The following is a 22945-nucleotide window of genomic DNA, read 5'->3' on the forward strand; positions in this document are numbered from 1 at the left end:
AATTATTTTGCTTTTTTTTTTTGTCTGGAAAGAACTGAGCTTTATTCTGGTAATATTCTGCTTTTTTTCCCCCGTTCACCAAACGGGACAAAGTTTGAAATGACTTCACATTTCTATCATGATCGTGTGCCACATGATCATTAATGAGCCGCACACAAACACAATTGAACAAACTGGAACAAGAAGTGAAACAATAAGTCAAAGAGAGCCAAACCAGAACGTGGTGCCAGCCGCCCTCCGTCGCCCCTCGCTGGCTCGTGCCATCGACCCAACCCCGCCCCCGCTCCGCTGCCCCCACCCTTCCCCTCCCGTCGTTGCTGTCTAAAAGAAGTTCATCAGTGAATGGAAAGCATTAGTAACGCCTTTTAATCATTTAAACGCTGCCTGACCACACAAAGTCCGACAACGGAAACGTGAACCCTGCTTTTGTGTGTGTGAGTGTCACATGAAGCTTATCCTGATTGGTCCATTTAGGAGACCATTAACCTCCCTTCTTTGTTCCGGCTTGTGAGCCGTGCGTTTTCGTAGCTTGCAGTTCGTCACTCAGCCGACTTAACGACTATCGCGTCAACGCGATCGGACAAACCGTCAAAACGATACAAAAATGCAACGTACAGTTCCCGACAAAAGTATTGGAACGGCAATTCTTTTGTTTTTGTTTTGTATGCCGAAGACGGTTTGGTTTCAGATTAAAAGATGAATCTGAGATAAAAGTTCAGAATTACAGCTTTTGTTTCTTGGTGTTTACATCTAGCGGTCAATGTATAGAAGCCGCCCACTTTTCAAGTGAGCAAAAGTACTGGAACAGACGTTATTACTCATTTGCTCCCAATAACGTGTAAATACGTTGTTTTTTTGTTTTGTTTTTGTTTTATGAGTCCCAAAGACGTATTTATACGTTGTTGTTTTTTTTTAATGCTAGAGTATACAGAAGGCTTTGATGCAGCCTCTCAACTCCATGTTCTCCCCGTGCCTGCGTGGGTCTTCTCCGGGTACTCCGGTCTCCTCCCACATTCCAAAGACATGCATGGCGAGTTAATTGGGCGCTCCGAATTGTCCCTAAGTGTGCTTGTGAGCGTGTGGAGGGTTGTTCGTCTCTGTGTGCCCTGCGATTGGCTGGCAACCGGTTCAGGGTGTACCCCGCCTACTGCCCATAGCTAGCTGGGATATGCTCCAGCACCCCCTGCGACCCTTGTGAGGAGCAAGTGACTCAAGGTCTTGAGGTATCGAGTTATCGAGTGTTCATTAACTGGCGACCAATTCCTTGTTGATGTGTATGTTCCCAGACATTGGCGACCAGTCCATTTTATGTCTATTATGCATGCCCAGGCTGCTATTCACTGACAAACAGTTCCGTTGTCTGTATGAGCTTTGCCATTGACTCTTATACACGCACATACACACATGCAGTACGATAAAACAGGAACTAGATTTGCAAAGATGACTATCATTTATCTCTCTTTCTGATAGCGACCTGCTGGTTTTACGTCCGTTTTTTATTTTTATTTTGCGTGCTAGTCTGTTCTGATGACTTCCTGCCATGCGAGTGCAGAAAACACGCCAGACACGCTAACCGTTCACGCACGCCGGCTATGATTGACCTCAATAGTCCGTATCAGACGTTTATGCAAAGTTGTCGCAGCATTCTCACCAACAGTCTTTTGGTTTGTTTGTTAGTTAGCAAGTTCAATGTTCGAAAGAAGCCATTTCGCATTGCATTTTGAGAGGCAAAATTAGCATTTTGCGCCTCATTAAGTCACATTGAATAGCAAAACTGAGAATTAACCACCAAGACGTCACCGAAATGTTTTGCTCGGCTGCGTTGCTCACGTCACGCTACTTACACCGCAAGCTAGCTCGCAACGAGCTTTGGCTAGCTACTACACACGTTGCACACACATTGCTTCGAAGACAGTAATCAACGCTTCTGTGGTGGCTAATTGCTAAGCTAACCCAGGATTGGCACAGCTTGGGTGTTTGGGTGATGGATTTCACATCTCAGAGAATTGTGTCAATTTTGAACAGCAGAAAAAGATTACGTGTCTGGAAACTGGAGAGGAAATTGTCGCTAAACAGAACCAGAACCGGAAATAAAATTATGGTATGCTACGCTATATGTTAGCCAAAAGAATTAGCCTATAAGGTTGTATATGTTAATATAGTATGAAATACTTATCACGAAAGTTATTTTACCTTCACATCAGCGTCCTGAGTTTTGATTTTGACTTTTACATTACAGGAGATAACTTTTTTTTTTTTAAATCAACTTAACTTTAATTCTAAAGAATAAAATACGGTTGGCTACTATACGCAATGTGAAATTAAGAACTAAAAACCGTTGGTTATGTTTGAAAGCGCCATATAAATAACGATGACTTGACTTGACTTGACAAAACTGTTTCGCAATGATTTGTTTTTCGAGCCTTGTTGTTGATCATTTATACTGCACGGTAACCGCCACATTTGGTCCGCGTACGCAACTTACTGTGTCATCATACGTTGGCATTGTATTATCGTGTGGCATACTAATGGCATGGCGCCATAGCCGTTTGTTGGAATCTGGTTGGCCTAAAAAAAAAAGTGTGTCTAAAAATAGCTCTTAGTTAGACTCCTGCTGACTTGTGCTTTGTTCGAACATCTTTTAAAACTTCCTTTATCTTTGTTGTCAAAATATGTACTGCGGTGTCAGCTTTCGCTGCTGTTTGTGTGCGTGGGAGCTGCACCCCAAAAGGGGGAGGCACTAAACAAGATGCTGATCATTGCTCTTCAACTTCTTTGGACACCTACACACACGCACACACACACACACACACACACACCCGCAATGATACTCCCGCGTCACTTCCTCTGAGCTATTTATATCGGCCTTTGTGTCTTTTTAGGAACAGCGTGGGTATGTGCTCTAGTGAGTCACAGAGTGGAGGGAGGGTGGGCAGGCGGGCCAAGTGGCAGAACAGGCAAAAGCACAGTTGGATGCGGGGAAAAATAAAAAATAAAAATATAGCAAAAGCGAGGCGCTCAGGTTTGCAGAGACGACGTGAGTCTTTGCCGCATCGCGTTGTCGTATGTGTGACGGCTGAAACGCGTATGAAACTCATCCGGTTGCTTTTGTTGTGTTGCAGGTGCGACCGAGCGTTTCAGGCGCAGACGTGGATCCTCATCGGCAAGCACTTTGAAAAGTTGGTATTCAGCATTCTTTGGAGGTTTGCTGTTCACAAATTCACCATTTTGTAATCACTGAAAAACTCGTGTAAAAAAAAAACAAAAAAAAACTGAAATGCTCTAAGATACCACAAGAGGGCACTTAAACCGGTCTAATAGGAAAGTGGTAATTTGTTTCAAGTCAATCTTTTGAAGTGATACATATTCACTCACAGCCTTTGTATGTCAAAATAAAACCATCTGTAATATTATTAGGTTAGTTTGAAATGACATCAACGTTTGATATTTATGGGGGCTCGGGATAGAGCCCTGCCGCAAATACTGAGGCTGATTGATTAGAATTGCCTATAGATGCTACAAGATGACTCATAAACACTACTTTTATATTACCCAGAGCTTTGGTGCCATCTTGTGGTGTCATATGGCATTTCACAAAGGGCCCCAAAACAACGGCTCTCGTGTGAATAGCAGGGGGTTTACTGTACAAAGGTAGCTCTGCAGTTTTTCACACTTGTCCTTTTTGTGTCTCCGCCCAGATCAGGCACAGAGGTGTCTTCCTTCGAGTGAACTGGACGTTAAATAAACAAGACGAAATGGGAAGAGACGTCTGAGGTCTTCTTCTAAAGTTCACACTTTTTGTTTACACATCTTGCTCCACTTTTTCTGCAATGGCCACCACCAAAAGTTGGGTTAAGATGGCCGACAGCGTTGGGACTCGGTAAACCTCCAGGAGTCTCGTGCCCGTCGCCTTCCCGCTTCTCACCAATGGAAGCTCGCGAGTCTGCTGCCATTGGCGGCGGCAGGCAGCAGTGCCCAAATAAGGACGCGGCCAAGGAGAAGATGCCTCTGCAAAGGAAGTGGGCGTCCGAACCTTCCGCCACCGCCAAGCGGGGCACTTTTGCTGATCCGGCAGCGAGACATCGCGAGAGTTTGCCATGTGGTGCTAACGTGGCATCAGCACCCCAACATAGCTACGCCATCACCGGGAATTCTGGGAAGCTGCTATCTGGACCTTCGCCGGTCGGGGCAATAGGAGGCCCGCCGCCATCTCAAGACCCCCAGGGGCCCTTGGCGCAGGGTTTTCCGGGGGGGTACTCTTACCAGTTGGGCCAACCGTACCCTCAGCATCCACAGACTGAACGCTTCCACTCGGGAGCCAAACCCCAACCAGGACTTGAGGCACACGCCTGGCCCTTTGCCGGGCAGTTGCCGTCAGACGAACTGTACTCCGTGGGACACCCGGGACACACTCACACCCACGGAGCCGGGGCGGGGTCCGGGAGGTTCCCCCGGCAAAAATCTCCAAGTTTACCTAGCTCCTTTGTATCGTATTCCCAGACGGGCCCTGACCCAGGAGACGAGGGTTACGGAAAAAAGGAGCCAAAACCCAAAAAGCCTGGAAAGTACATTTGTTACTACTGTGGCCGAGCCTGCGCCAAGCCCAGCGTACTGAAGAAGCACATCCGCTCCCACACCGGCGAGAGGCCGTACCCTTGTGTGCCCTGCGGCTTTTCCTTCAAAACCAAGAGCAACCTTTACAAGCATCGCAAGTCCCATGCTCACGCTATCAAGGCCGGACTGGTGCCCTTTTCAGAACTGGCCGGTTCCCGTGGCAGCGACATGGATCAGGCATCCCCCGGGGGCGATGCCGAGGTCCACTCGGATGGCGAGCAGAGCACCGACACGGATGAGGAAGGAGTGGAAGGAGCCACCATACTGACAGACAAAGATGGATCCATCACACAGATCTCGTTTGAAGCTGATAAGAGTCCAGGTAATCTAGAATATTTATGTCTTTGTAGATTCGCCGTCATCCAGGTTATCCACCAAGGTTGATAGGAAGTAACTGGATTCTTCTTATTAGTTGAAGATATTTGATTTTTAATTCAAAAGGCTGTTCTAGTTCTAAATATGTTTACAATTTTCTGTCGAAAAGTAAAAATCAAGCTCCCAAACCAGTGAAAGGATTTAGCTATGTAAAGACAAAAGCTGTAATATACACCAAACTTTCATCCCGATTTATTCAAGATGATGCATGTTTGTACTGTTTTACTTTCTGCGTCTGTTCAACCATATTTGGTTGCGGCATAGATCCTATAGCAGTGTTGATGTTCTTCAGTCTCAGTCTCATTACATGACATAGGTGATCTTGTGCCTGTCTGTCACTATGTAGGTGGTGTAGAACCAGCGTATGCGGACTCGGCTGAAGAGCTGCCTGTGGGCTCCATCAAAGTGCCTATCTTGATTGTTCCCAAGTCCAGAGGGATGGAGTGTCCGCCCTTTCAGGACATAAAAGCTTCCCACCACATGATGACGTCTCTGGCAGGGAGAAGAGGGCGTTCACTGGATGACACCCCTTCAGTCAAACCACGTTTGGCTCCGAGACTGAATGACAAGAAAGGCCTGGATTTGGAGTGTACTGCAACGCAATCACTGAACCTCCTCAGTCCTCACAGCAAAGGCAGCACGGACTCAGGATATTTTTCACGCTCTGAGAGTGCAGAACAACAGATTAGCCCACCAAATACGAATGTTAAAACATATAAGGAGCTCATGTTCGGTCGGACTTGGTACTACCGACCCAATTCTAGATCTCGGCAATTTGTCACAGTAGCAAAGATCTCTGAGGATCATATCTGTTTACACGGGGATGTCGGAATGTCCAGAGATCCCAAACTTTATCCAACTGGACCCAGTCAGTGCAGTCCAGGACTTCTGGAACCTCCTTCAGATTCAGGGCCTCTTATCAGGAGCAACTCCATGCCAACATCTTCCCCCCCAAACCTCAGCGTCCCCCCAGGGATCCGAGGCAGCCATTCCTTTGACGAGATGATGACATCGGACGATGTTTTTTACCAGCCGGGACTTCGTCGACTCCAAAGACAGGCAGCTATTGAACTTTCAGCCCATGAAGCCCACACAGGAGATGCCGAGGGCTCTGGACACATGGCCAAAAACTTCACTCCATCTCTTGCTAAGAAGCTCAATGAACGGACTTCAGGAGCTGCGGAGCCCATTGCTTATAGCTTGTATGGTACTAAAGTTAGCCTGTCTGAAATAGCCACCAGAAAAAGGCGGAAGGAGAAGAGTGTTGGGGATGAGGAGGACAGTCCTGACCACGGTGACAGTAGCTGCAGTGGTTCTGTGGAGATGGCAGGAGACTATGTTAGTTTGGATGGGTCTAGAGGCACTCCAACAGGGAAGGGTTCTCTTCAGAGTGCTCACAGCCAGTCAGACAGCTTTGATACCTGTCCAAGCATGTGCTCCGAGGACGTAGCGCTGTTTACCGACTCAGAATGCAGGAAGGCAGCCGGAAACGTCATATCAGTCATCCAGCACACCAACTCCCTCAGTCGGCCAAATTCCTTCGAGAAGTCAGAGTCATTTGAGCAGTCGGGATATCATCCTTCAGCCCCGTCCAGCCAGTACTCTGAACAGTCTGACTCGGATATCTTTGAAGATGCTCTAAGCCCGGAGTCGGCCCTGCTGAGAACCGAGAGTATGGATCAGCAGCCGCAGAGCGACAGCGACTTGGCCTCCCTCTCGTCTTCATCGGCAGCAGCTTCACCCGGACAGCCTTACCACATTCCGCACAAATTAGTCCGCCAGCCCAACATCCAAGTTCCCGAGATCAGGGTAACGGATGAGAAAGACGCAGAAGCTCCGGTGGCCAAGGAGGTGGAGAAGCATCCGACGCACGTGGAGGAGTTCCAACTGCCACAGAGGAGCGACACACTCTCCCAGATGCCCTCAGAAAAGCTGCCGCCCAAGAAGAAGAGGCTGCGCCTTGCAGACATGGAGCATTCATCTGGAGAATCCAGTTTTGAGTCCACTTGCACCAGCCTGTCTCGTAGCCCGAGTCAGGAGAGCAATCTGTCGCACTCCTCTTCCTTCTCCATGTCTTTTGACAGAGACGAAGGCCTCAAGACCGTGTCACCCACTAAACAGGTACCACATCTTCAAGTTTAGTAAGTTCAAGATACCGGTCCAAAGCCATTAAGTCATTCACTGCCATTGACGGCTATGGACGTCAAAAATCCATTTGAACTGGGCTGGCAGTGAATGTGTTAATTAACACACTTGTTTTTGCAATGAACTAACAGGAGGACCCAGGCTCTGGTGGTGGAGCTAAACCATCTGAGTTTCTGACGGTGCCCGGCAGTGGTCATTCCAGCCACCAGCAGCAGCGTGAGATGAGGAGGTCGTCATCGGAACAGGCGCCGTACACTCTTCCCTCAGAAGTTCCTGAAATGCGCAGCAAGTCCTTTGACTATGGAAGCTTGTCGTCGTCCAGACAGGGAGAGCTCTACACCAGCGCCTCTGCCATGAAGGAGCGCCGTCGTGGATTTCTTGTCCGACAGGTAGCAGAAATATCATTCTTGACGACTTTATAGTAGTACCTTTGACTCACAACACAAAACCAAAAATTGACCAAGCAACCAAAACTTTACAAACTTGGGACATTCCTCAGTCAAAGTGCTATTGTACTTAGATAAACCAATAGCTGAATTACTCATCCACTCAAAATCTTATCATATTCAGGCCTCCCTGAGTGTCTATCCAGAGGCAGTAGTCCAAGAACCAGGAGGATCTGAGCTGTCAATCAAGCAGGAGAGTGTGGAGCAAGGAATGTGGCTTGGATTGACAGGACCCTCACAGAGAAGCAGCAACGTAGCCAGCAGAACCCAAAGAGCTGGCAATACTGTTGGCGGTAAGTTGTACAACTGTTGTTCAACTGTAGGCTCATAATAGCAATGTAAGAGTAAGTTCCGTGTGTAAGTCAATTGGATTCATTAATACTTGGCAAGTCACAGTCTTGCAGTCACATTGTCACAACTCAAGTCTGACTCCAGTCATGTGATTAGAATGATTCTGTTATATTAACACGAGGTTCCATCCCTCAGTTGTAGGAGCTCACCAGCAACATGTCCTCCAGCAGAGTATTAGTGAGGACAGTCTGCAGGATGAACCTCACTACGGCAGGTAAGAGAGTCCGAGACAGACTGCGTGTTCTATTATTCAACCTACAATTCTTTGCTGAGCAAAGCTATTCCCTTTGTAGCAGGTCTCTGCAGTATCGCCTCCAGACCCAGGGCTCCTCATCTGAAGGAGAACATTCAGGTCACGAGGTCAACAGAGAAGTCCTCCAACAGCATCCGAGTGCTGCTCCGTTCCAGTCTTACCAGCAGTCAGCTCTGTTCTGGAGTCAGGAGGTCTGTCAGGCTTCAAGACAACGGCTGACCCTCCAGGCCCAACAGCAACTCCAGAAGCTCCACATCCGATCTCCGAGTAGTTTGTCTGGGAAAACAGCACTCCACAAGCAACTGCTCCAAGATCAGGTGCCACACAACGGAAAATCAGACACTTGCAGTTCTCCGATGAATCCTGCCGTATTCCAAGAGCAACATCTGGCCTTTCTCTCATCTAAGCCGACGTCCAACAGCACAGCTGGGCCGCTGCAGCAGATCCAACCCATCTTTGCCACCCAGAACATGGGCTCCCACACCTCTCTGCCTTTGCTGGTTCCCGTACGCATCCAAACCCATGTGCCATCGTATGGTAGCGTGATGTATACTAGCGTTAGCCAGCTGGTAGCTGACTGTCAGAGGAGAGGCTTAGTTGGAGAAAGTAGGGCCAACATCAGCGACATGTCCTCGCTGGATGGCGCTGTGAGTGTCGGTGAAACACCTGCAGGTCTTGGCGGAGTTCCAAGCGGAGTAGGGTTCAACTTATCGCACTTCCTGGGACAGACAGATGGAACAGTGTTGCGCTCCCCTCACTGGAAGTCTTCAGCTTGCGGCCCCAACACAGGAATTCCTCTCTCGCTAACGTCGGGCACCATATCCACCACAGATGCCTCGGGATCTGGCATCGGCGGCAGCAAGAGGATGCTTTCCCCTGCGAGTTCTTTAGAGCGCTTCATCGAGACCAAGCAACAGAAGAGAGTAAAGGAGGAGCGGATGTTTGGGCAGATGGTGAAGGAGCTGAGCGCCGTGGAGCTGAGCGGCACCGACAGCAGCAGCAAGCTTGAGGATGGGCCCAATTCCGACGATTGTGAGAGGATGTCCTCTTCTCCTCCCCTGGGAGACTTCCCTGCTCCCAACAAGATCGCGATTCCCATCCGTTCCTCTGCCCACCACCGGCCCGATGTCCCCCGGCCGGAAAGCTTCACCCCTCCTCTCCAGATCGTCACTGACTCCTCGCCTGTGTCGTGTGGCCGAGATTCCCCTGAGGAGCTCGATATGGACGAGTCCGGCACCGGCAACCAGTCCATGATCTCCTCCAACGATACAGAAGATGCCAGCAAGCAGCCCATGGCCAGCCAAGTCCCAGCAAACCTGCTGGTTCAGTTATCCGCCCACCAAAGTCCAAGACTTTCCAGAGCAACGGGACAGACTCTGCTGCTCACTGACGTGTCCGATGCCCAGCACTTTTTACAGTTCCCGAGCCTGCGCACCAACAGCAGGGTCAGCTGGTGTTTCCTCAACTACACCAAACCAAATAGCGCACAGGCCGACCCACGAAGCTCCATCTACAGTTCCTGGTGCGTCAGCTCCTACAACCCCAACCCTCTGAACCTCAGCACCAAGGCCGCGCTGGCCCTGCTGAGGTCCAAACAGCGGAGGAACACCGACCTCCTGTACGCCACGGCCGCCATGGCGCCCCCAAGTTCAGGGAAACTGGTGTCGTCCATCGCGTGGAAGCTCAGGTTTGATCAGGTATGCTCCACACGCAAAATCGACTATCGTGTGAGTTGAACCGAGAATGACGCGCTATCCTTCTGCAGCTGAAACCAGAACTGATGCCGGTTGACATCAGCCATTTTGGAAGGAAGATGAAGGATGTGGCCTTGTGGGAGCGTCCGAAGGAGGAGCGCGTGGAGAAGGACGTGTCAGTCAAACGGAACGCCGCCGAACCAACTCGTATCAAGATCTTCGAAGGCGGGTACGTTCAACATGTCAATCAAATCTGATTGATTGATTGATTGATTGATTTGAAAAGAGATACTAAAAGAACCTAACGTGATCTAGACCGCAAATCAAAAAGCAACACAGCTGACTTGTGAGTGAACTTGAACGACATCTGTTTAAAGCGAGATATCCACTTTTCCAGCTCAACATGAGACTTGTTCTTTGTGTCTGTGTGAATCAGCCAGAAAGAAGTCTGTTAAAGATATCACGAGCACAGAAACGCTCACAATGACAGCTGGCTCGCCATTGTTCTTTTACTCACCAGCTTTTTCTCACGAGTGTCTTCGTATTCGGAATGGGAGCATTCCGCGTCCTTGGTTTACGGCGGCGATCCGTTCCCACGGCCGCGATGGAGCCCCAGTTTGCAGCAAAGTCGAAAACTGAGCGGGACTTCTTCTGCTGCGTGACCACGTTGTCTTACAACACCCAAAAAAAGTACCAGTCCTCTGGTCTTGAGTCTCCAGTCTGCTTGAGGATTTGAAAAAAAGCTGACATCAGCTTAGCAAGTCACAAGCTAATGCTAGCATGTGTTTGCTAGCTACCACATTAGCCCCAAACACCTTGACTCGAGTCCACAACTCTCCATGACGATTTGTAATTACGCTTTAAAGCTGTGAAGCTCTCAATTGGTGGATCAGGACCCACAAGTGGGTCAAACGAGTGTAAAAAAAATAAAAAATGTTTCGGTGGACTTTCATCCCGTCACCAGTTTGGACGCTGGCGTCTTCCTTCATCCGCTAAGTGGACGCAGCTGTGCAAACGTCTCGTCTTTCCAAAGGCAACCAGGTCCTGACATGCGGCGTTACCTGCCGGACGGGAGGCGTCTCCATGAGTCAGACGCCGTCGGAACATTCTGGACAGTCTCCAGTGTTCCACATTGACCAACAACAGACGGAAATTTCCGCTCGGTGACACACGTCCTGCTGCCAGGGACCTTTAAATAAGTGTCACGTCTGAAGAAAGAACTTTGCAGTGAGCCCCCGTTTATTTGAGCGAATCATGCTGCTGATTCTGGATCCACGCTTTGAGTACGCACCCATACCGAGTACATACAGCTAGTCCTTTTCATATATGAAATTAATTTAACACAGTAAAAAAAAAGAACGTAAACAAAGACCTTCCTTTCTGACGCAAATGATGCATTTTTTGAAATACAATGCATAACTCCCAGGACCGAAAAGTAACCAACGTGCTAATGAAACTGTTCCTGTATTCCTTTGCGTAGGTACAAGTCCAACGAGGACTACGTGTACGTGCGCGGTCGGGGTCGGGGGAAGTACATCTGCGAGGAGTGCGGCATTCGCTGCAAGAAGCCCAGCATGCTGAAGAAACACATCCGCACGCACACCGACGTGCGGCCCTACGTCTGCAAGTTCTGCAACTTTGCTTTCAAGACCAAAGGTGGGGATTGCTTCTCCCAAGATATTCTCATTTTTGCTGAGCTGGCAGTTTTTGTGAAAGACTTGCTTCTAACATTTTTTAAAGATTTTATGTCTGCTTATCAGTAAGTTGAGTTAAAAAAAATAAGTTTGACGCTGTCATTTCCATGTATGTGGACTTGTGTATGCACGCACAGGGAATCTGACCAAGCACATGAAATCAAAAGCTCACCTGAAGAAGTGTCTGGAGTTGGGCGTTTCTACGTCTTCGGTGGACGACGGCGAGGCCGACGACGCTGGTAAGCGCACCGTTCACGTTTCACAAATTTACCATTTGCGAGAAATGCCCAACACACGAGATGTCGGACATGTTTAGGTACATGACTCTCTATCTTTATCTTGTTATTAATTTATTGATATTAATTTTATTTACTTACTTAGCTACCTATTTCGTCTAAGTATTTTTTTTTTTTTTTGCAAAAATTATTATTTTTGCAAAAATCATCTCCTCATCTCCCTTTTTGATTTGTTGAATTTTTTGTGTTGAAAAATCTCAAAAAAATTATTTTATTATTATATTATATTATATTATATTATATTATATTATATTATATTATATTATATTATATTATTTATTAATCCCATTTGCTTGTGGCAGATGTTGGCGAGGAAGCCGGCACGCGCCGCAAGCCGCTGGCGGATCATCAGTTCTCCGACGCCGACGACTCCGAGGAAGACGGCGACGAGGTGGACGAGGACGACGACGAGGACGACGACTACGACGGCGACTCCACCCCCAGGACGTCATCCCGCTCGGCCAGCCCGTACGGCGTCCCCGTCACGGCGGCCGCCTCGCAGCCGTCGCCGCCGCTCTTCGGCTACTTCACCACCGTGCCCAGCATCCGCATCACGCCGCAGCAGGCGCCGGGGCACCTGCCGGCGCCGCCCCACGCGGACGAAGATCTCTCCCAGGATTTCCCCTCGCCGTCTTCCCGCCTCTCCTCGCCCGGGCCGGACTACTCGGGATGCCCGTCCCCTGTCTCGCCTTGCTCGTCGCCGTCGGCCCGCCAGTATCTCTCGCCGCACGGCGACAGCTCGCCTCGCGGCCCGTCGCCTCGGCGGGATTCTTCGCCACTGCGCCACCTGTCGCCCAAGCGCGACGCGGGGGGTTGTCGCCGCGAGATCTCCCCCAGGAGGGGGCACCTGTCGCTACTCGCCCCGCTGCCTCGCGCCACGTCTCCCGGGAAGCGAGACCTGTCGCCGCGGGGACGCCACAAGACCATGATACGTCCCAACTCGCCTCGACGAGGACTTCATCAGCACCTCCTCCTGCAAAGGTGAGTCAGACAGGTTCAAAACCACTTCAGGATCTTACCAAAATAAATTCAAATTTTTGACTGTTATGGTAACATTTTTTTTTCTTTTATTGTGTTGAGCAAAAAGTTGTAATTTTGTGAGAATAGATGGATTTTTTTCAAGAAAACAAATCATAACCTTGACAATAACAAAAATGTATTTAGTTAGGATATAAAGTTGGAATATTGCGAGAAAAAAAAGTTTTACTTTCGAGCGTTACAATATATTTTTAGAGGAAAAAAATGTAATGTTTTGAGAATAAAGTAATATTTTTTTTCATTAAAAAAATTGTAATCTTTACAAGAACAAAGAATTATTTTGTCAGGATGAAAAGTCGAAATATTACAGGTGAAAAAAGTCATATTTTCAAGAGTTGCGTAAAAAAAAAATATACCAAAAAGTTGTAATGTTTTGAGAATAAAGTCATATTTTTTTCATGAAAAAATTGTAATCTTTACATGAACAAAGAATTATTTTGTCAGGAAAAGTCGGAATATTACAGGGGGAAAAAAAAGAAATATTTTCAAGAGTTGCATAAATTTTTTATAGCAAAAATGTTTTGATAATAAAGTTATTTTTAATGAAAAAATCTAAATCATTACAAGAACGTATATTTTAATAAGTCTGAATAGTACAAAAAAAGTCCTGTTATTGAATGTTATCAATTTTATAGACCAAAAAATAATGTTTCGTAATGTTTTGAGAATAGTCATATTTTTCATTAAAAAAAAGTATAATCTTTACCAAAAAAAAGAATGTATTTTATCAGGATGAACAGTCGTAATATTACGGAAAAAAAAAGTCCTATTTTCAAGTGTTATAATACATTTTTTTTTCAAGCAAAATGTAGTGTTTTGAGAGAAAAAAAAGCCTTTTTTTCATGGGAAAAAAATATTAATTACAACAACAAGAATTATTTGTCAATCTTATGAAAATAAAGTCCTATTTTCAAATGTTATTTTTTTTTAGGGTAAAAACTTGTAATGTTTTGAGAATTAAGTCATATTTTTTTCATTAAAAAAAAAAAAAAGGTTGTAATATTTACAGGAACAAGAATGTATTTTGTCAGTATAAGTAGACAAAATTAGCAAAACAATGCGCAGCGGCATCATCTTGTGCCTTGTTGTCTCGCAGTCAGCAGAGCGGCTCGCGAGGCCTGCGCTCGGCTCACCTGGCCGGGTTGCTGAGTCAGGCCGATTTGGGCCCTCCAGGACGTCGCAGAACCGCCAGCGCAGAAATGGACACGGTAATACCAAAATTGACCTTTTGACCCTTTGAATTTCGAGTCGCTCCTTTGCTGGAATTGACGTGTAGTCTGGCGCCCTCTTCTGGCCAATCCACATAAAAACACTGTCCAACATTTTCTCATTGGTTGGGAATTGAATTTTTGTTTATTTTCCCCCCAGGAATGTGTTCCAGGTTCCCCAGGGGGGCGAGAGCAGGATGGTTACCGTGGCAACCAGTCCAGTCCACCCCATCAAGTTTTGTTCAGTCACCTCCCTCTGCATTCACAATTGCAGGTACTTCATACTATATTTTATTGCAATTTATCATATCATGTTTTTGACAGGTTTTTTTTTATTTATCAGATTGAATTTTTTTTTATTATTATCTGTATTGTAAATTATTTATTCATATCACATCACATTATATTTAATAATTTATTTTAATTTTGTCATGTTTCATTTAACTTTATGTTGTAACTTTTATCATATTGTATCATATTCTATTAGACATTTAATGTTTTCAAAATTCCATCCATTCATTTTCCGTAATCATTGATATATTTGATCAAACTGTTATCAACGTGTCATCTGAATTTGTATACATATTGCATATGCATACATATTTTTTTTTATATTTTTTTTATTTTATTACCTAATTATGTTTTGTGTATGACATTGCATTTTATTACTCATATTCAATATTACCATATTTCATTTTATTTGTCTTATTAGACCACATTTTATTGCATATTGCATATTATTTAATTTCAACAAGCATTTTAACATTTTATGATTTATAATATTTATAACATGCTATTGTACAATTTACTATATTAATTTCATGAATTTTATTAATTTTAATTAATAATATTTTACAACTATGTTTCATTTTATTTGTTATATTTTCTTGAATAGAATTGATTTCATTTGACAATACGTAATTATTATCATATTTTATTTACCATATTTTTCACCACATTTTGGTGACATTTTCATGAGCGTGAATTGTGTTTTCGTTTTGTCCAGGTGCGTTCCCCGTTCCCGATGATCCCCATCGGCGGGATCCAGATGGTCCACGCCGTGCCCTCGTCGCTCAACGCCCCTCTTGGCCAGCAGGGGGCGCAGCAGGCCTCGCCCCGCCTCCCGTCGCGCCGCGCTTCGTCGGAGGACCCCGACAGCGTGGACACCTCTGCGAACTTCGTCGTGGTGCGAGAGCAAGAAGAACGCATCCGGACGTGCACCAAAGCCATCGCCTCGCTGCGCATCGACCCCGCCGAACACGCCGGGGGGGGGCGGGACCACCACCGCGGCGGCGGCGGCGGGGGGCCGCCGCAATCCGCTCCCTCGCCGGAGGAAGGACGACCCGGGCGCTCGCCCGCGCCGCCACCGCCGGCGTCTCAGCACTTTAGCGCCCCCTCCCCGCGTTGCCCCTCCCCCTCGCCGGCGTCCCCGCCCACACCCACGGACGCCTCGCAAAGCACAAAGACGAGCAAAGACGTTTCGTAGACGTGCGACAAAAAAATCACGACAACTTTTTTTTTGTTTTTTTTTGCACAATGTACTCGCTTCGCTGTCATTCTGGAGTGACAGTGACACGAACATACACGCACACACAAACATGGATGCGACGTTCACGCGATTCATGTTGGGAGACGTTCGTATTTAAAGACTATCGAAAGGATGTGCATGCGTGTGAGTGGGGGCCATCTTCAAGGCAGTCAAGTGGTACTTTAATAACAACAACAATAATACTGAAAATAATAATAATAATCCGCCCCTTGTGCCTTTTGCTGGGTGCTTGTGTTCCTTTCAGCAGTCACCTGATCAACTTTAAGCCCCGCCCCTCCCTCCTTTTTTTTTTTTTCTTCTTTTGATTGGCACCTTCAAGTGTGGACAAGCGATGTGAAGTGACAAATTCTTCTGATTCTGATGTATGGTTGCACTAAAACATATTTTTATAGGAGTGAAAAGGCTTTTTTTTTTTTTTTGGTGTACAGCAGCCGCAGCAGCAATTGAATTATGCTATTTATTATGATGATGATGATGATGATGATTATTGTTACCATGTTTGATAAATTGTACATTTTTCTTTCTTATTTCTGTGGTGGCCGCCTTTTTCTATATGTCCCCCGCATGCTTTTTCTTGCTGACCTCAGCGATACATATTCACGACTTGTCAACAATATTTAGCCTGCGTATGAATTCGTCCGTTCACGATGTAATCGACACATTTTTGGCTTGTACGTTTTTCTCTCCGCTCTTCTTCTTGTGGTTGATAGAATCACAAATATATTTTTTTCCTTGCGATGTTTCAGCATTAACTGAATTCAAACGCCGTCCATATTCTATGTCCGAAAAGCTACGACTAGCCCCGCCCCCCACTGCATGTTTCAAGTGAAAATAGTCAATCAACTACCTGGAAAAATTGATGATACTTCATCTCGCGCCTTCTTAACGTACAACTTAAATAATATTCACCTCCTTCTTCTGCCTTCTCTCCATGATCTACGTGCACTCACAGCCAACAACGAGGCACTTTAAAGCTAGCATGCCAGCCCGGGTACACACGTTGGCTGTCAAGTTTTTTTTTTTTTTTTTTTTTTTTTATTAAACAAATAAAAAATTCCCTTCCTCACTCAAACTTTCCAAAATCAGCTTGAAAATGAGCGTGTAAATGTAAATATGTACATACACGTACATACATATACATACATGTAGTGTACATGAAGCGTGTGAGTAGTTTGTTTTTGTATAAAAAAAAAATACATTTTTTTTAAATATTATTTATTATTGACGTCATTTAAATTCTCTGAATGGCGCCAATATTCAGTTGTATATGAGAGCAAGTGTGCGTTTAGTTTTTTTTGTTTTTTTTTCTAATCTCTTTCTACCTGGTGACAGCCAGGTGAGTGTCGAGACGTGACGCGCTTAAGAAAAGAAGGATCGGTGTTGTGCTGGTGTCATAGAACTCACAATACTCACAAATGCGCGTGTGGGTGAGTGTGTACGATGACGTGCAAACGAACATGAAATGTTGTTTTCAAATAAATGCCAAAAAGGAGCAAATGTGTGTGTATGTGTGGTGATCAATATTATTTTCATTGATTCATTGTGTTACAAGCTTTTAGTGTCTTGTATGTTTAACAAAACCCAGAATATAAAACACTATTACGAGATTTCAAGCGTGACTATTTACATTTTATGGACGTGCAGTTACAACTAAACGACAGCAGATGGCAATGTGTACCCATTTTAGCCTTGATATCAATTTTGTCAAGGAAATTAATTCCACCAGATCCTCAAAAGTTTAAGACACATTTAAAAAAAAAACGCACACAATATTATATTTAAAAAAAAATAGAGAGAACCTAAGAAAGAAACTAATTTCCTGTGATTAGTGACAAACCGGAAGTACCAGCAAATCGGCGCTACCTTGAAGCTTGCGAGCTGCTCCCGTTTCAGCTTCTCCTAAATTCAGTAATTTTCTTCCCCTCTCGATAAGACCTATTTTTAAGTGAATTGTATGGGTTAGAGGTCACATTATTGGTGGAAAATGTTTTGAAATTATATATATTGGTCTCGTTTTTTACTTTATACAAACCTTGCTTTTGAACATGGCTTTGTGAATATTTGTGTCGACTGAATAGTGAGATACAGAAATAATAACATAATGATGATAGGACTGGGCAATCTCAGAGTTAAAAAAAAAAAGTGATTTCAGCATTTCTTTGTTGATTAAACGCCTGTTTTGCAGTTTTGTTTTGTCTTTGTCCCTGTGAGCTAAATAGGGTGAGGCCTCCCGTCCACCAGGAGGCGCCACAATAATCCCGCTCTGCTGCTACACCTACGAGCACGAAGAAGTTTTCAATTTACTCATCTGTTCGACGTTTACTTTGTTGTCTGAAGCTGTCAAGATACAAATATTTTACAGAGACTCATGAAATGTGTTAGAGGAACAACAGACGTTTTGCCGTAACTATTGTCAACATATATTTTGACGCGTGTCGCGCTTGAGTTGTTGTGCGCAAGTTAGCAGCTAGCATTCATAGCATTAGCGCTCTTTTGGTGGCACTTGCTGCAAGTTAACACACGTTTGCATCGTTTTTTCCAACGACCAAAACAGACGCGGACACGCCGTTTCTTCGCGTCCACGTCGCGATGGCGGCCGCCTGCGCGGTTCGGCCGGTTGCTCGCTGACTGTTATGCTGAGACTAGCTCGTCTTTTCAGGGCAGTGACGTTGACGAGAAGCGTCTGTGACATACCCGCCGACGACGACATGGCGAAGGGAAAGTTTTTCTACGCTGTGAAGAAAGGATTTCGGCCTGGTGTCTACAACACCTGGTAAGAGACGATTTAAGTCAATAAAGTCACTCGTGTCCTTAGGAAATGCAACCCGGCGGAGTTTCGTTCTGGGAGTTGGCACTTGCCATACTCCGTTAAGACTTCCCGTGTTTTAAGTATTTTTCAATTTCTGACACGTAAGACAGCAGCTAAATGTTTATTTTAAACATTTTAAGAAGCACATTGTTTCTCTCTTCAGTTCGGCACACACATGACTCCACTGATATTTACATGAAACTATATACATGGTGCTGAAATAATGTGGATTAATCTCAATTTACTAACTTTTTTTTCTTATTTAGTTGGTTTCAAAGATGACATGTTATATAAATGGCAATAGGGATGCACCCTTCTGCTAATCCAATTATATAAGTCACTGGCATCGATAGATAACGATAATTTCCCACTCACCTGAGAGAGTAATAGGACAATTTAAGCTAACAAGATGGTGAATGGTGATGGATGTGGAGTTTGTTGAATATTCTTCATTTATGCGTTTTTTGTTTTTTTTTTGCTTGTTTTTTAATTTTCTATTTCGTTTGCCCCGCAGGGATGAGTGTAAGGCCCAGGTGGACAAATTCCCGTCGGCAACCTATAAGAAGTTTGCCGACAAGGGCGACGCATGGGCCTTTGTTCGAGGAGGGGAATCGTCTGCAATGCCGCAGATGCCTAAAGATGGTGCGTTCATGGAGGACTTCAACTCTTCCGCTTCATGTCAGCGCTCAATTTTTGAAGGGAAAGTTGTTTACTTCATTTTTTTTTTTTTTTTGGCAGAGGAACCCAATGTGTATTTGCTTCCCAAAAGAGGGCCCGAGCCTCTGGAATACATCCCGCTAGGTAAGAAGAGACGTTACGAGGAGGAGGAGGAGGAGGAAGTTTGGGAGGATGACTGGGAGGATTTGGAGGAGGACTGGGATGATTTGGAGGAGGTGGTACGGCAGCAGCACCCTGTAGTGCCATCCAAGCGCATCAAACACAACCACAGCTCGTCTTCAGCCAACAAAGATGGATTCACATACATGGGTGAAGTTTTTGTCTCGTGCTTATGCCATTGCAAGCTCTAGACTTCAAAGATCCATTTTTACTGCGATTCATTCAATGTCGACGTGTCCGGTCTGTGCGTGCAGGTGACGCCGTGGTGGTTTACACGGACGGCTGCTGCTCCAACAACGGGAAACGCGGCGCTCGGGCCGGCATCGGCGTCTACTGGGGGCCCCAGCATCCTCTGTGAGGGGACACTCGAGCACGCAAGTTGTCACGCGATTGACTGGGGGTACATCAAGGTAAAAAAAAAAAAAAAAACATGTTTTCAGGAATGTTGCTGAGCCGCTGCAGGGGAGACAAACCAACCAGCGTGCAGAAATCCAGGCAAGTAATGGAATATAGGGACGGGCTACGACAGGTAATCTATTTGATTCGATTACTTTCAATTACTTTTTTATTTTTATTTGAGTTAGGGCTGTGCAATTCATCGAATTTCAATTATTACACTCCACAATTACAAAATCAGCATAATAGTAAAAAAAAATAATAATACTAGCTGTTTAAAATTATACATTTGCAATGTTTTAATTTTAAAATAACTAATTTAATTAAAAAAAAAGTCATCCAAAGGGAACTTGCATAATTAGTGTTTCAAAGAATTTTTTTGTCTTATTTTTTTATTTTATTTTTACATTTAAGCATTTTCCTGTTTTGTACCCAACTTAAAGTTTTTTAAATAAATAAATAAATAAACAAACAAACAAACAAATAAAATACATTCTGTTTGATCCAAAAAGGAACTTGCATAATTATATTGTTTCTATTTATTTTTTTTAATTGGTCTTAATATTTTTAAAAGGGTAAAGGTTTTCTTGTTTTGTACCAAAAAATAATCGTTTTAATAATCGTGATTTCAATTATTGCCAAAATAATCGTAATTATTATATTTTCCATAATCGAGCAGCCCTAATTTGAGTTTACTTATAAGGTCAATATATTTATTTAAAAAAAAAAAAATTGCAGCTTCTTGACTTCTTGTCGTAGTTTGACGGCTCATTTGTTATGTTAAATTGAATTTTTTCAATTTGTTGATTTAGTGAGGCCCGAGAAGGGACAAAGATTTCTAAGAGGAAACACTCGTTTTCACTTTCTGAGAAAGCAAAAAAAAAAAAAAAAAAAAAATGCAAAATGAAAATGTTTGTGTAATTGATGCCTATTGAAATGCATTGTGGAAAAAAATAATCTTTCTTTAGCCTCAAAATGTAATCTTTTTGGAATGCTTGTTTCTTTGTGCACCAGGCAGCGTGCATGGCGCTGCAACAAGCCAAAGAACAAAACGTCAAGAAGCTGGTGGTCTACACGGACAGCAAGTTCACCATCAACGGTGACCGCAGCGGCAGCATTAAATCGCAGCCTTTCCTCATTTTCTCATCACGCCAAATCCTGTCGACCATGTTTTGTTATGTGCTGAGGGCGTCGCTGTCGTTTCAGGCATCACCAAGTGGGTGAGGAACTGGAAGCTGAACGGTTGGCAGCTCAAGTCGGGCGGCACCGTCACCAACAAGGACGACTTTGAGAAGCTGGACCGCCTCAATGAGGGGCTGGAGGTGGTCTGGGTATGTTTTCCCTCAAGCCCATCAAAAAGACCAGCTGCCATCCAAACGAGGGCTGCTTGATTATGAAGAAAATATTAATCCCGATTATTTTGGTCATAAATGAAATCATGTTAATTAAACGTAAACACTAAGACAAATCACATTCTCTGAAACGCTATATAATTATGCAAGTTCCATTTGGATGGACACAAAATTTATTAAATTATTTTAAAAGTTGCAAAGGTGAAAATGTATACATTTAAAAAAACTCAAAATTATTATTATTATTTTTACTACACTCCACAATTACAAAATCAGCATAATTGTAAAAAAAAAAAATTAGACTAATTTTTGAGTTGTTTAAATTTATACATTTGCACATTTTTTTAATTTTAAAATAAGTAATTTAATACATTTTGTTTCATCCCAAATGAATAATTATAGTGTTTCAAAGAATTTTGTTTCTCTTAATATTTTTTGTTTTTTTTACATTTTTGCCAACATAAATAAATTAATACATATTTTAAATCTATAGTATTATAACTGCAATTGGCTAGCCACCAGTCCAGGGTGTCCCCTGCCTAACTGCCTGAAGCCGGCTGGGATAGGCTCCAGCAGCCCCCGCGACCCTTGAGGAAAAGCAGTCAAGAAAATGGATGGATGGATAGTATTATAAATTGTTTGATCTAAAAGGAACTTACATAATTACAGTGTTTCTATTTTTTCTCAATTGGTCTTAATATTTTTAAACGGTTAAACATTTTATTGTTTTGCACCAAAAAAATAATCGTGACTTCAATTCTTTGCAAAATAATTGTGATTATTTTTTTCCCATAATCGAGCAGCCCTCGTGGAGTGTAACAATTGTAATTGTAATTGAATTTCAATTATTTGCACAGCCCTAATACAAAAGCCATTTTGCCACTGCGATGTCACATTCAGTCAAAAAGCAAAGGACAAAATGGCCGCCCTATGAGAAGGAAGGATACAAACAGGCGGCTTTTGCTGCTTATGTCATATTCCACAAACGCAATATTAGTCAGAATGCCGTGCATAGAACATATCATAAAGAGAATTTATGACTTCCCCTTTTATTTTTATTTTTTTTATTTTTTAAGAGCTCAGAATTGTTCATTCTTGACTTCCCCTTTTAAAGGCGGGGCCTAACCTGGCGAGCGCTATTGTGCGAAATTTTTAATGCAACAAAACCTGGATGGTGGAGCCACTGTTTTACTTTTGTGTCATCACTGAATTGATCTCAACAAAGAACTTTAAAAGGGTGACCGTGATGCCGCCATTTTGTTTCACGATGGCACGTAACTCGTAGGCAAGGCAGCTTTGTTTTTGTAGCGCATTTCATACGCTCACTCGAACCTTCAGATGACAAAAGTGCCGAATTGTCCTTGAAAGTGTGTGTTGTCGTCCCAGATGCACGTCCCAGGCCACGCGGGCTACGCGGGGAACGAGCAGGCCGACAAGCTTTCCAGAGAAGGAGCGGCCAAGCACAAACGCCAGCACTGACGCAGCGCCGTCCACTGTGACCACATTTTGCTTCGCGGAGGTGCTCGTCGTCTTCGCCGCCTTGTTCTTGTCAATTGAGGCGTCCTTCTCCCTCAATTCTTCTTGCTTGTTTTTATTTGTTTTTCAAATAAATTGTGTTTTTTCCCGCCTCATCTTCCGCCTTAGTTTTGTTTTGTAATGTAGCGTGATAATGTTGCTGTTCGGAGGAGGAGGCGCGGAAGTTCTTGAGCGTCGTCGTCTGTCGGGAGAAGCTCGCAAGCTGATTTAGTGGCAAGTGATGACTTCTCTTGTCCACCAGGGGGCGCCCTAAACTTACAGAGGTTATGCATCATGGAGATCACTTTCTTGAGTCCATCCTTCCTTCCTTCCTTGAGGCCTTTCTTGCTGTATTGTTGCCGTCCTATCTTCA

The 22945-nt window shown here is 44.4% G+C and overlaps 2 protein-coding genes across 9 annotated transcripts in view; both read left to right on the forward strand.

Moving 5' to 3' along the window:
- The window catches only part of hivep2a (HIVEP zinc finger 2a), a 55435-nt gene extending 38275 nt beyond the window's left edge, over positions 1 to 17160 (forward strand). For 4 of the 6 annotated variants that reach the window (XM_077510331.1, XM_077510330.1, XM_077510332.1 and 1 more), the window contains 14 exons: positions 3123 to 3179; positions 3699 to 4936; positions 5336 to 7110; positions 7266 to 7523; positions 7705 to 7873; positions 8067 to 8145; positions 8225 to 9881; positions 9950 to 10107; positions 11359 to 11534; positions 11710 to 11811; positions 12171 to 12849; positions 14003 to 14114; positions 14275 to 14388; positions 15121 to 17160. In XM_077510331.1, coding sequence (XP_077366457.1) covers positions 3928 to 4936; positions 5336 to 7110; positions 7266 to 7523; positions 7705 to 7873; positions 8067 to 8145; positions 8225 to 9881; positions 9950 to 10107; positions 11359 to 11534; positions 11710 to 11811; positions 12171 to 12849; positions 14003 to 14114; positions 14275 to 14388; positions 15121 to 15600 — 6768 coding nt within the window. In that variant the 5' untranslated portion in view covers positions 3123 to 3179; positions 3699 to 3927 and the 3' untranslated portion in view covers positions 15601 to 17160. The remainder of the gene's footprint in view (positions 1 to 3122; positions 3180 to 3698; positions 4937 to 5335; positions 7111 to 7265; positions 7524 to 7704; positions 7874 to 8066; positions 8146 to 8224; positions 9882 to 9949; positions 10108 to 11358; positions 11535 to 11709; positions 11812 to 12170; positions 12850 to 14002; positions 14115 to 14274; positions 14389 to 15120) is intronic. The other 2 variants (XM_077510335.1, XM_077510334.1) reach the window with 2 other exon arrangements.
- Positions 17161 to 17488: 328 nt separating this feature from the next.
- rnaseh1 (ribonuclease H1) lies at positions 17489 to 22688 on the forward strand. 3 transcript variants are annotated; one of them, XM_077510337.1, is made up of 9 exons: positions 17489 to 17571; positions 18323 to 18436; positions 18987 to 19114; positions 19211 to 19459; positions 19564 to 19663; positions 19750 to 19808; positions 20724 to 20804; positions 20912 to 21036; positions 22444 to 22688. In XM_077510337.1, exons 2-9 carry the CDS (start codon positions 18372 to 18374, stop codon positions 22534 to 22536), a joined length of 900 nt encoding a protein of 299 aa, XP_077366463.1. In that variant the 5' UTR covers positions 17489 to 17571; positions 18323 to 18371; the 3' UTR covers positions 22537 to 22688. The 3 variants fall into 3 exon arrangements, with proteins under 3 accessions (XP_077366463.1, XP_077366462.1, XP_077366464.1); XM_077510336.1 differs by lacking the exon at positions 17489 to 17571 and having other exon boundaries at positions 17670 to 18436; XM_077510338.1 differs by lacking the exon at positions 17489 to 17571 and having other exon boundaries at positions 18435 to 18573.
- The last annotated feature ends 257 nt before the right edge of the window (positions 22689 to 22945 follow it).

The sequence above is a fragment of the Festucalex cinctus genome, chromosome 21, assembly GCF_051991245.1.
Source record: "Festucalex cinctus isolate MCC-2025b chromosome 21, RoL_Fcin_1.0, whole genome shotgun sequence".
Classification (NCBI taxonomy): Eukaryota; Metazoa; Chordata; class Actinopteri; order Syngnathiformes; family Syngnathidae; genus Festucalex; species Festucalex cinctus.